General features: G+C 35.9%; 1 protein-coding gene across 1 annotated transcript; it reads left to right on the plus strand.

The window, feature by feature from the left end:
• Positions 1–8,612: 8,612 nt before the first annotated feature.
• ZFP42 (ZFP42 zinc finger protein) lies at positions 8,613–9,711 on the plus strand. The gene has a single exon (XM_007099021.3). The coding sequence runs from the start codon at positions 8,690–8,692 to the stop codon at positions 9,599–9,601; it is 912 nt and encodes a 303-aa protein (XP_007099083.2). The 5' UTR covers positions 8,613–8,689; the 3' UTR covers positions 9,602–9,711.
• The last annotated feature ends 3,899 nt before the right edge of the window (positions 9,712–13,610 follow it).

Below are 13,610 nucleotides of genomic sequence, written 5' to 3' on the forward strand. Positions count from 1 at the left end.
TAAGTGCTATTGTAGAGTATTTGTCTTTCTCTGACTTAGTTCACTTAACATAATGCCTTCAAATTCCACTCATGTTGTCACAAATGTTAGGGATTCTTTTTTTTTTTTTTTTTTTATGGCTGAGTAATATTCTGTTATATTTATACACCAAAACTTTTTTATCCATTCATCCATCTATAGACACTTAGTTATTTCCATGTCTTGACTTTTGCGAATAATATTGCTATGAACATGGAGGTACAGATATCTTTTTGAGTTAATATTTTCATATCCTTTGGATATATTTCTAGAAGTGGGATTGCTGGATCATATAGTAGTTCTATTTTTAATTTTTCAAAAAACTTCCATATTGCTTTCCTCAGTGGCTGCACCAATTTCTAATCCCACAGGGGTTCTCTTTTCCCCATGTCTACCCAGCATTTGTTATCTCTTGCCTTTTTTGATGAAGTCCATTCTAACAGGTATGACACTTGAGTTCTAATCTGAATTTAGGTGCTTAGTTTACTTACTTGCTTTTTTGGCTCCTCTGAATTATCATTTTTAAATGCAAATAAAATGATGATAATAATAATAGTAAAGATAATAATTTTATAAACTTGATTTCTAGATACTAAAATGAACAATGCATGTAAAGCATTCAGTTAGTATTAGCTAGATCAAACACAGATTGAAGCTCCAACAATGATACAACAGTTTACAAGTTTAAGGTTAATACGCATTTACATATGACATGCTTTCTGGTAACAGTCCATTCCCATTACTCTTAGGATGAAGATCTAACTTCTTACCATGGCCTACAAGGCCCAAGAGTTTAGCAATGCACATTCTCTCTTGCTGTCCCTCCTTAAATAGTTATTCCCTCTACTGTTAGAGAAGCTTTGCCTTCCAAACTGCCTTCAGATCATAGCAGTTTTGAGGGAACCTTCCCTGAACTTCCAGATTCCATCACGGCCTCCCATTATGGGCTCCCATAACACCAAATGCCTACCCTTCATGGTCCTAATAATAGCTGCATTTGACTTTTACAAACCATGATTATTTAGTTGTCTGCCTTTATTTGAGTTTTTGATATTTATTCACTATGGATTTTTGCACTAACTTTTATTTTTTTAAATACTGCATTAAAATATTAATTGTAGCCATTTGCAATGACGTGGATAGAGCTAGAGTGTATTACACTAAGTGAAGTAAATCAATCAGAGAAAGAAAAATACCATATGATTTCACTCATATGTGGAATTTAAGAAACAAAACAGATAGATGAACATATGGGAAGGGGGTGGGGAAGGGAAGAAAGGGAAACAAACCACGAGAGACTCTTGATGACAGAGAACACACTAGGTTGATAGAGGGAGGTGGGTGGGGGATGGGCTAGATGGGTGATGAGCACTACAGAGGGCACTTGTCCTGGTGAGCACTGGGTGTTATACGTAAGTGATGAATCACTGAATTCTCCTGAAACCAATATGGGTGGCAGTGTATGTTAATTAAAATTTAATTTAAAAAAAAGGAAAAGAAAAATTCAAAAATATAGTTAAAAAACTAAAAAATATAATATCATTAATTCTAGTTACCAAATTTTTTGGCATTTCTTAAATTTTTCTGTGGGGAAACCTGTGAGTTATTTGCCTCACCCTAGTTTCCGGCACTGCTACTTCAGCCTGCAAACTCCAGAAGGCCAGGGATCCATACCCTCAGGGCCTAGAACAGTGGCCTATCTGGGAAAAAATATCTTAAATATGTGTTGAGTGGATTAAAGCATACTTACAGTTTTCACAGTATTTATAGTATTTCACATTCTAAAAATACCTTAAATATGTGTTGAGTGAATTAAAGCATATTTATAGTTTTAACATTCTAAGCTTTTTAAGGAAAATATTTGTTTGTAACACAGAAATAAGTAATCAAAATAGAATTTTTAAAAACTAGCCAAGATGTTATTTGTAGAAGAATTACTATGACTAAAATTCCAGCATCCAAAAAATTACTTGTTTCCATGCACCATTCTCTTTGTACCAATTTCAAAAGGCAGCCCACTTTTGTTTCATGGTTTAATTGGTTCCCTAGCTCATTTTGGAGAACTGCCCTTGAGCTAGGTTCATATGATAACAGATGAGTGCCTTCTTTTTGGTTTACTTCTTCAGGAAAGCTGAAACAAAATAGAAGCAAAAATAATTTATGTAGAAGGTGGAGTGTGAAATGTAAATTTAGATTTTCTAAATATGTCGTCTCCAGTTTCCAGACAAAGTCACACTAACACAAACCAAGTGAACAGACAGAATCAGTGGTGAGGAAGGGATTATAAATTAACCTAGTTGATTGTATGTACTGTCTCAACTGTTAAGGGACTGATAACAAAAGGGTGTGGTCTGGTGAATTTGATAAAAGAAAGGATCTTCAGCTTAGGTATGTGTGCATATCTCTCTTTCTATATATATGTATAACTATCATCATCTTTTACATATAAATTATATTTGAAATAAAAATATAAGTGATATATACTGTATATATAATTTATATGTATATATTCAAATAAAACATGTTTATCTCTTAATATATTATCTATACATATAAATTATAGATACATGATTCTATGTCACTTATTTATATTTTTACATATGTATACAAATATGATGATACACAGAAAGACAGAGAGATACCTCCGGCGATGAGGGGGACTTTCAATGACATTGACATATAAAGGCTTGACTGACCAATGACATTGCCATATAAAGGCTTGGAAAGAATGGTCTATTAGAATTCTTGAAGTGGTATTTCTATTGAAACCTAAAAAATTAACATTTTTATCACCAAAAAAAGGGTTGGTGAAAACCAGCTCTGAAAACTTGTCTATAAAGTTTATACAGACCATAGTATGGCGCCACAGAGAACAGGAGAGAAGCAGTTTCTCACAATTTTTGCCTTCAGAAACTCACCTACAAATAATATATAACAGGGTAAGGAGCTAAGAAGCTTCATGTAACTTCAATCTCAAACGGATGAGGATCTGGTATGACTACCAGGGGAGATGAGGGAATAATACCTAGAAAAACAGTTCACATATTTCCCCCATTGGAAATGATCTTTTACTTTCTGACCTCACAACTGATATTCATTCAAAACAAATTTAAAAAAAAATAGCGTGGAGAACTGTTCCCAGATATATATGTGAATTGGAGACAAGCTTCAAGTAAAATTTAAGAGGTTTTTAAACATTGATTTGGGTTTTTGTTTTAATGGTCTGTGTGCTTACACGAACTATTAAACTTCACTAGACCATAGCCAATGGCAAGCGTTGATTGACCGCGGCTTTCAAAGTGAGTTGTGTTACCTTTAAGGATATGAGCAGTCACATTAATGCCCGAAAAAGAAAAAAAAGCAGTAATTCTGAGGCTGGAGATAGGTGGGGTGGGGAGTAGAGGCTGGGGGAGGGTAAGAGAGTGCAGAGCAAGGTGTGGTGTGCGTTTGGGTAAACTTTTTCTAGTAGGTAAAAACTGCTTCCACCACTGGATTTTCATTTCATTGAAAAATAACTGTATAAATATGATTATACCTAAGTTGATTTGTTCAACAGACACTAAGTGCCTCTACTACAGGCTAAAACTAGGCGACTGGAATTCAAACAGGTTTGCCCACGTGGTGAGGGACCAGGCACTGAGGTGTACCGGGGCGGGGTGGGAGGTGGGGTCACCCCTACAGGGCAGGCTCTCAGCTAAAGGTGACGGGGTGGGGGGGGGGGGGGGGGGCAGGTGTAGGCGGCCAACCCTGACCTGGGCGGAGCAAAGCCACAGGATCTGCCACTCCACTGCTACCTGATGTCCTTACCGAAACAGGTTTGGTAGAGCCTTTTCTAGGAAACTCCAGCCTAAGCAATGCAGAGTTGAAATGTAGGTGTAGCCTAATTTGAATGTGTCCATCAAAAAGAGGGCGGGTATAGTAGGCGGAGCATAAAGCAGGGAAGATTTCAGCTGCTGTTGGGGGGCGCCAGTAACAGTTTCTTCTTGGTCTTTCTTTTGGAAGGAAATATCAGAGTGCATGGGTAAGTGTTGTTTCGTGGATCTCTGCCTTTTTTTTTCAGATATGGGGGAAGGTGTGTGGTATTGAGTTCACCACTTAGAATGTATTTTTAACATGGGTCCTGTTCAAAAGGTTTTGAAAAACCATGGACAGGAAGGGTTTCATCATCCTAGAACCAGTGGGGACGGACCTTGGCTAGGAGACTTATAGTGTTTAACTGCCTTGGGCCACCGGCCTCAAACTTCTAACACAGATAAAGGAGGGAAACAAATACACTTTCATGAAAATAGATGCCTGGTTGAAATTTCCTTGAAGTTGCATTTTTAAAATTTTGTTTGAAAAATTCATATATTTCACTGCAACAAATGGCTAGATCTATATTAAAATATTTATATTAAAATGTTCACATTATTAAATCAAGAGAGTATAGCCGTTTTCCATTTCTTCCCTCCTCTGATTATCTCTGAAAGTGACACAACCATCTACCAGTTACTCCAGCAAAAAACCGAGCACCGCTTGGTCATTATTGTTTTCCCTGTTTGCCTTACTCCCTTTATCCAATCCTCAAGGAAGTTTAGAACGTTCTATCTCTGTTTTCCCTCTCCCGCCATTTCATCTTCACTACCAACACCAGCACTCTTTCTGGACTGCTAAATAGCCTAATGGATTTTTCTGCTTTCACCCCTGCCTCCCTAAGTCTACTCTCCACATACCTGTTTAACCTCAGCCAGAGCATGCTATTTCCTGGTTTGAAAGAAACCCTGTAATGGTTCCCACGGGTTTGTGAAAGAAATGTAAATGGCTCCCCTGGCTCTCAAGATTCTGCAAGGTCCCCCACCTTATCTCAGACCACTCCGGTCTGTGCCAGCCACAGTCTGTAATAAACATGTCTTCCTTTGTCCTCCAGCATGCAAATCCCTTTGTACTCCCTGCTATAACCTGGAAAGAGCACTCTCCTCCCACCTCTTTCCACTGGCTGATACTTTTTTTTTTTTTTCAGGTCTCAGCCTAAGCCTAATGCCCCACCCCCCCACCTTGGATGCTGTTGCAGACATTCTTCCTTAAGATGGCCTCCCCCATTTCCTTTCCTTCTCATACTCTAATCGCTTATACTTCATAGCATTTTACTCAACCCGAAACCATTTTGTTTACTTACATTTTTATTTTACTCAACCTGAAACCATTTTGTTTACTTACATTTTTATTTTACACAATAAAAGCTCCATGAAAACCAGGAACTTTGGATCTTTTTTTACTGTTCTAGGGTGAACACCTGGAACAATGTTTGGTACTAAATATTTGTCAAATGATTGAATAAGTAAATGATGCACTCTTGGAAGCACCTTTATGCCAGTTTGAGAAATATAAAATTATATTATTGTCATACCATTAAGTATTTAATATCCAGATTCTGTCTTAACACCATGTTTACCGAGTACATTTTCCAAGTAGTTATTTCCACCAACAGAGAATGTACTTGTTATATAAACTGGATTTCCCATAATAAATTAGTAAGTTAGTATTTCAGTTTTTACGTCACTCACAAGCTTGAATTTTGTGTAAGAAATGGGAGGATCTGTCAAATAAAATCTAGCTTAGAAAAGTAAGGGCTACATTTGGCTTTGATAAGTTCATAAAGAAAATACTTCTCTCTTTCAATCCCGATCTCCTAATTAGATGTCTTTTTCTAGGTAACATTTTGCATCATTGATAATCAACTTTTTGGAACCTCTACATTAAGTGTTTTGAAAGTCACAAATAATTTTTTAGTAAATTAATTTTATAGATTTGCTAAACCAGTATCACCAGTATGATTACTAATGCATATATATGAATTCATTTCATTAGACAAATGTTCTAAGCCCTGGGACATACGAATAAAGCAGAAGAGGACCTTGCCCTCATAGACCTTACAGTCTAATAGGTAAGACAGATCTTAAAGTAATCGGTACCAGAGACTGATCAGTGTAAAAGAGGAAGTTCTGGGAACCTAACTGAGCCTAAGAATGAAGGGAAACTTGCTTGAGGAAGTGATGTTTAAGCAGAGGTCAGAAATATGGATGAGAAATGAGCTTGTGTGAGTGTGTGTGCGCACTAATAAGGGAAGGAGGAGTGAGGGTGGGCAGGATTAAGAAGGAACAGCATACTGCTTTATTGGAGGGAGAGTTTATTATGGCTGAAAATAAAATAGGGGAGCTGAAATTAGCAAGACATAAACTTGGAGAGAAAAGCTGGAATCAAATCAAATTGCACGTATTTTAAATGGCCTCAATGGGGGAGGGGAGTTTTGTATTATCCTACTCAAACTTTAGACTCTTTGCTAGTGGTTTTGTCCAAAGAGGTTATATTCATTAATACAAAAAAGAAAAAATCAAGAATAATTTTTAGCTAAGAGAACAAGATTTTGTTAGGCAAATTTTCCTGAATACAGTCTCCTGGTTTATTTCACCTTTTTAAAAGAAGCAATAAATAATAATACTTGTACCATTTAACATTTTATATATCTATATAAATATATATATATGTATATTTATATATACACACATATATATATAGACAGATAGATATACACACATATATATAGCTTGAAAATATTTTTAAATACCTGTGCTTTTCAATTGCTAAGGAAATAATGTTTTAAGTTTCTTAAACATTTGTATATATATATATATATATATATATACAAATGTTTAAGAAGAAATTCAAATCTCTTCCCTTAGCAATTTATATATATAAAACATTTATGTATTGTACATAAATAATTTATTTATAATTTATATTTAATTTTTTAAATGTTTATTTATTTTGAGAGAGGGGAGAAAGATGGAATCCAAAGCAGGCTCCAGGCTCTGAGCTGCCAGCACAGGGCCCAATACGGGGCTCGAACTCACTAGCCCTGAGATCATGACTTAAGCTGAAGTAGAATGCTTTACCTACTGAGCCACCCAGTGACCCTATAATTTATATTTTAAGTCTGTAATTTACATAAAACATTATGCATTGTATATTTATATATATAAATGTTCAAGGAGGCATTTCAAAAATCTTCCCATAGCAATTGTAAAACATGTTTTGTTTTGATGCTGTGTATTTGACAAAAGTAAATAGCATGATTCTTTTGAGGTGGTATTTTTAAATGTAGCTATTTAAAAATATTTTCAAGCTGTTAGTTTTCTGTCCATTACCTTCACATTTACTCCTTTATAAAAAGCATTTTAATTTTTGTCCTACAGCAGGACATCAGGACAATAAAATTAAGAGATCTTCCATAAGGCACACAATTGTAACATTAAGCAAAAGACTCTTAGAATATATCATATTCATGCTCTTTTATAATATTGCTTTTAGATTTTTGAAATTTTTTTAATTAATTCATTTATTTTGAGAGAGACAGAGAGAGTGAGAAGGGTGGGGAGGGGCAGAGAGAGACAGAATCCCAAGCAGGCTGTCAGCATGGAGCCCATGTGGGCCCTGAACTCATGAACCATGAGATCATGACCTGAGCCAAAATCAAGAGATTTTTCTGAACTGACTGACCCACCCAGGCACCCCACTTTTAGATTCTTAAGAAAAAGACAGAAAACTATTCAAGGCTAAACTCCGCTTACCTTTATTTTGGCTTATACTCGTAAAAGATGGCAACGCATGGATTTCATGTGTCTTCTGAATCTCCATCTTGTGAAGAAGAAACAGAAACTACACATGGGCCAAATCCAGCCTCTGCTTGTTTTGTTGGAATGCATGCTCGTCCTTTATGTATCATCCATGGCTGCTTCCGTATGACAAAATGCAGAGTTGAACAGTTATGACATAGACCATAGGGCCCACAACGCTTAAATCTAGCTCTTTATTAAATTAAAAAAAAAGAAAAATGCCACCCTTGGTCTAGAATAGTATCTGGAACATCACAGGATCCACCATATATTTAATGAATACAAAGGTAAATAACACTAGCTCACATAAACATTCAGCATTTGCTCTGTGCCATGATCTGTGCTAAGCACTTTATATGCATTATTTAATTTGAATTTCCCAACAGTGTTATATAAGAAAATAGGCACATCTTACTCCCTCAGTTGCTTCAAGTTTTTAGTCAACTGCTTCTACCTCAGGCAAGCCTGCCTGAGCTCCCTATTTAAAATTGAGAACTCCTACTTTTTACTAGCTCCCTTGCTTATTTCTGTAGCACTTTACCTTTTAATGTGTGACATAAAATAACTTATTTTGTATATTCACGAGACTGTATACTCGTGAGGCACAGATTTTTTGTATGTCTACTTACTGATAGATCTCAACCTATGAGCAGCCTAGAGTAGGGCTAGCACATAGTGAGTACCCAGTAAACATCAGGTGGTCAGTTGGAGAGGGCAGATAATTTGTGGGGACCCCCACATAAGATCTAGTTATAACCCACATCCTGTGTCACAGCTCATTCTCTTACTTTCTTGGGTTTGTCAGAGAAGAAGCAAATGCAGCCATTTCGCTATTAAAAAGTGAGTTTGAGAACATTTTTTAAGCTCTGACAGTGGGTTCTAAAGTTGGAATATAGTTTATCTAAAGGTTACTATCTCAAAGCAGGTGTTTGCTGAAGGCAGTTTACTCAGATCACTATCACCTGGAAGTGGTTGATATATCCTGGTACAAACCTTCAAGGAAGAAGCAACACGACAATATGGACCAGCAACTGAAGAAAAAGGTAAAGACTTGTGGCTGGAAAGGCTTGGGTAGAAGAGCCTTCAGTGAGGATAAACCAAAGCCATCCAAGCCACGGCCAGCCCAACAAGAACCTTTTGACATGCCATGGGCCTTAGAAGATGAAGGTGTATTCTTTGAAAGTAGCCACCTAGTTGTTGGAGAAGATTCCTTCTCTGATTGTTACATAGAATGCATAATAAGAGGTGAGTTTTCTGAACCCATCCTGGAAGAAGACTCACTGAAGTCCCTTAACTACCAGGAAGAAGAATCAGAACAAGAGCTTTCTCAACAGGTTCTTACTGCAAGCTCACTTCTGGGAAAATCCTTGAAATGTGTGCAAAAAGGGGCAAAACAAGAACTTTCTCAGCAGACTGGAGAGAATTCACAGCTTGAGTATTCAGAGTATGAGACAGGCAAGAAGCTTTCTCCTGGAGGAATACCCAGCACTGATGTATCAGATCCTAAACAGTTTGCAGAATTTGCTAGAAAGAAGCCCACAAAAAATAAGGAATATGATGCTCCAGAAAGAATTGTTTGTCCTCACAGTGGATGCACAAAAAAGTTAAAGAATAGAGCTTCCCTGAGAAGGCATCTCCTCGTTCATGCTCCCCGAGATCATGTATGTGCAGAATGTGGGAAAGCATTCAATGAGAGTGCAAAACTAAAAAGACATTTTCTGGTTCATACTGGAGAGAGGCCATTTCGGTGTACTTTTGAAGGGTGCGGAAAACGTTTTTCCCTGGACTACAATTTGCGTACCCACGTACGTATCCATACTGGGGAGAAACGTTTTGTGTGTCCCTTTGAAAGCTGTCACAAGAGGTTTGTCCAGTCAAATAACCTGAAAGTTCACATGTTAACTCATGCAAAGACCAACAAAAATCCGTGAAAGAGAAGATAGAAAATAATCCTTAAACAAGATGAGCATATTAACAAAATAGTGATTTGGGGACATATGTACCTTATTACTATCTCCCAAAAAGAACTTTTTCAAGCAATTACAACCCTACATGGTATATATTTTTTTAATGTTACTACAATGCTCCTAAAACTTATGATATCATTTTAGAACATTTTAGAGCATTTCCTAAATGCTCAATTTCCAACAGTGTATTTCTAATGGGAAGGCCAGTAATTAATTTACTTCAAAAGCATAATCCTTAATACATTATGAATTGGATTACTAGATTTTCACATGCTATAAGTACGAAATTACTTTTTAAAGTGTGTAGTTGCCAATTGTTTAGCTTTTGCCTTTTAGGAATAAACTTCATGCTACGTGTGATAATCATAGAATATGAAAATTTTGCTGTAGATTGTCAATAAGTAAATGAGTAGTTAAACATTTTTAAAAGATAAATATTTTTTAATCCTTTTTTATCATTGTATGAAACTATACTGAAATCATGTAGTTAGATTTGAATAGTTATTTGGTAGTATCAATTCATTTGAGTCCATTTTAGGTATTTTAAAAGGAAATAAAACTCCAGAGATGCTAAATCTGGATTAAAAAAAATCAGAGAAGTGTGCCTTGAAAAGAGATACCAGGGGCACCTGAGTGGCTCAGCTGGTTAAGCGTTTGACTTCGGCTCAGGTCACAATCTCAAGGCTCGTGAGTTTGAGCCCCATGTCAGGCTCTGTGCTGACAGCTCAGAGCCTGGAGCCTGCTTGAGATTCTATGTCTCTCTCCTTTTCTGCCCCTCCCCTGCTCATGCTCTGTCTCTGTCTCAAAAATAAATAAACATCAGAAAATTAAAAAAAGAAAAGCAATACCATTTATTTGTCTTAGAAATTAACTAAACATTGCAAAGGTTAATATTTAAGTATTGGTGAGGGGTGAGGAGAAAGCTACCCTTCTATATGGTTGGTTAAGATATAAATTGTCACAGCTATTTTGGAGGTTTTTTTTGCAAGTGTGCTTTATAAGTTTTCTAGGGCTGCTATAACAGTACTACCAAATGAGTGACTTAAATAGCAGAAATCACAGTTCTGGAGGCTAGAAATCCAAAATCAAGGTGTTGAAAGGATTAGTTCCTTCTCAGTATATGAAGGAAGGATCTGTACCTGGCTTCGCTTCTTGGCTTTTATAGATGGCTGTCTTCATGTTTATGTGGTTGTTTTCCTTTACATCCATATCTCTTCCCTCTGCATGTCCATGTCCAGATTTCCTCTTACAAAGATAACCACTCATTGGACTAGAACCCATCCTAATATGCTCATTTTAACTTGACTACCTCCATGAGGACCCCATCTCTAAAAAAGGCCATATTCTGGGACACTGGGGTTAGGATTTTGAACAAATTTTTGGCAGCACGCAGTGCAAACCGTAATGTGCATTCCCTCAGATTCTGGAATTGTATTCTACAGAAATATCTGCACTAATGTGCAAAGATATTTGTTCAAGGATGTTGAGCAAAGCATATTGATTATAATTTCTATCTTAGATGTCCATTAAAAGGGAACAGGTTGCATAAATCATGATACCTCTATTCAGCAGAACGTGTGCAGATATAATTAAAGGAACTCTGACTGTAAAAGAAAGGAAATAGGGCCACAGCCAGAGGAAAGCCACAGAGTAGGAGGAGGTTTGTTGTTTTTAATAGATGGGACAGAATCTGGGGTAATTCATATGCTATGGAAGAAAATTCAGAGAAACTGGTTAAATATTCTGGATAAAGGGAGACACTGTGTTGTCCAGAGGCAGCTGGTGAAAATAAAACTATAGTTTCAATATAAGGATTAACTGAATCCCTAACTGGAATAATATGATGGGCAGAACAAAATGCAGCTATCAAACTTGGAATGTATCTCCCTTCCCTACATTAATAATTATAAATACTCAGATATAGTTAGGATATTACATTTGAGGTAAAGATTTAAGACCCCATTGTTGGTAATGGTAGGTAATATGTACCATAAATTTAACAGCTTTTCAGGGGAAAAAAAGAAAAGGAAAGTAGATCAACTTTAAGATTAATTTTGATTTGAAAAATGCCAGAATGTAAAATCACATGATACCAAAACAATTAAAGAAAAAATGAAGGACTTATATTTTGGCCTCAGAAGGAGCAAATAGTTACTACGTAATATTGTGGAAACTTTAACTTTTTACTTATAATGTATCTGGTATGGCATTTATACCATCATTTCTATAGGAATGTGGGTCCTGAGTTTCTAAGTCAAAAGGAACACTGGATACATAATCCATTTATAAATTTGGAATTTCCTCTAAATCAAACACCTGAGTATAGAATTTAGGATGGAATTTAGTACTTGATTTGACGAAGATGATGGAGCATTTTGTCTTGTTTTTGCTTTAACATTAATGTGTTTGATTGGTTCCTCTATGGATTTCTACCTCAGAGTTGAATTAGGATGTAGTATCTCCAAAGGGTAAGTAAAAGGCAGGATTAAATAGAGAGCAGTCAAGACTAGATTAAAAAAAAAAAAAAAAGTCAATGGCAGGGTTTAGGGAGCAAGCTCTTAAGACCTGGGACTCAAAGCATCAAGAGGGATCAAGATTGACTTTCCCTTTGTAGAGGCTGGTCTCCTTCTGTAGATTACTCTTTCTGGAGGTAAAGCATCCAAAGCTCAGTATTTACAACATAAAGCTTAAATGTACAAGAAATACCAATTTGAGAATGGGTTTATGTATCTGGATTTCAAGGCTTAACTTCTGACTTGGGAATAGGATGCTCCTTGACTAGCCTCCTAGCTGTTAATTGTATTTTCCAAAGAAGATCCCTAAAACTGCTAAGAATGTAAGAGGAAGAAGGCAAGTGGATGAAAAAGGAACAGAAAAGGAAATTAGCTAATGAGGATATGTTATCTAAAATCTTAATAATGTTAATGTTTTGGAAAAGATATGTACAGATACTTTTCTATATTAGTATTCTAAGAAGAATGAACATAAGATGTGTGAACACATATCCAGAGAAAACTGAAAAAGGAAATCAATCCATCTAGATTTTCAGATGTCTCCAGGCACTAACATGGTATTTGGATTCATGGCTCATATCCTTTGTGTGTGTGTGTGTGTGTGTGTGTGTGTGTGTGCACGCACATGTGTATGTGGCCAAACATTAATAGTCAGAAGGTAACACCAGAGAAATGGCTTTCCACAAAAAATCAAAATCCTAAGGCACTTTTCTTGGTATCTCTAACACATAGGTCATAGTTGGCACTTAATAAATTATGGAATGAGTAAATGTGTAAAAATACAGCTTGATATGCTTTTTTAAAAAGTTATTATACAGTTCTCAAAATCATACATAATTCAAAAACAGGTAATCACTTGTCTTTACATAAAAACTCCTGGTTACTATGAAATAAAGGTGAACAACTTCACTAGATTAGTATTTCTCATTGAAAGAAACATAGTATTTATTAGCCATGCATATATCAACTCTTACTCCCAAAAGGTAATCACCACTGTTAAAAAAGAGTTTTAAAAATGGCTATATTTTATCATTTTTAGTAATAGTGGTAATTATCTTAAATCTCATCTTATTTTCCTGTCTTTGTCTAAAAGACAGGAGACTGAGGGTCTGTTCATCTCCTAACATCTTAGATAATGAAGCACTAACCTACATTGAGAATTCTATCTACCAATACTATGATTAATTAAAAATGTGTTAAGACACTTACATTCCTATTTTAAATTAGTTTCTTTTATTCCTGGTAGGTACACAGATCTCTCAAACAGTCATATTTGATTTATTTCATCATGGCTACAGCATATATTGGACACAGAATTTCTATTCTATCTAAAAAAGAATTTTATACAAAAGCAGATTTGTCAGATTCCTTTCTGTGGAATATGCATGTGCAGAAATCCACGTGTGCTTATGTTTTAATTACCTAATGCACTAGCTATGAATAAATTGCATGATTACATC

This window comes from Panthera tigris, chromosome B1 (assembly GCF_018350195.1).
Source record: "Panthera tigris isolate Pti1 chromosome B1, P.tigris_Pti1_mat1.1, whole genome shotgun sequence".
NCBI classification, from domain to species: domain Eukaryota; kingdom Metazoa; phylum Chordata; class Mammalia; order Carnivora; family Felidae; genus Panthera; species Panthera tigris.

Excerpts from the sequence above, each read along its gene's own strand:
- ZFP42 (XM_007099021.3), top strand. The coding sequence starts at position 8,690 with ATGGACCAGCAACTGAAGAAAAAGGTAAAGACTTGTGGCTGGAAAGGC.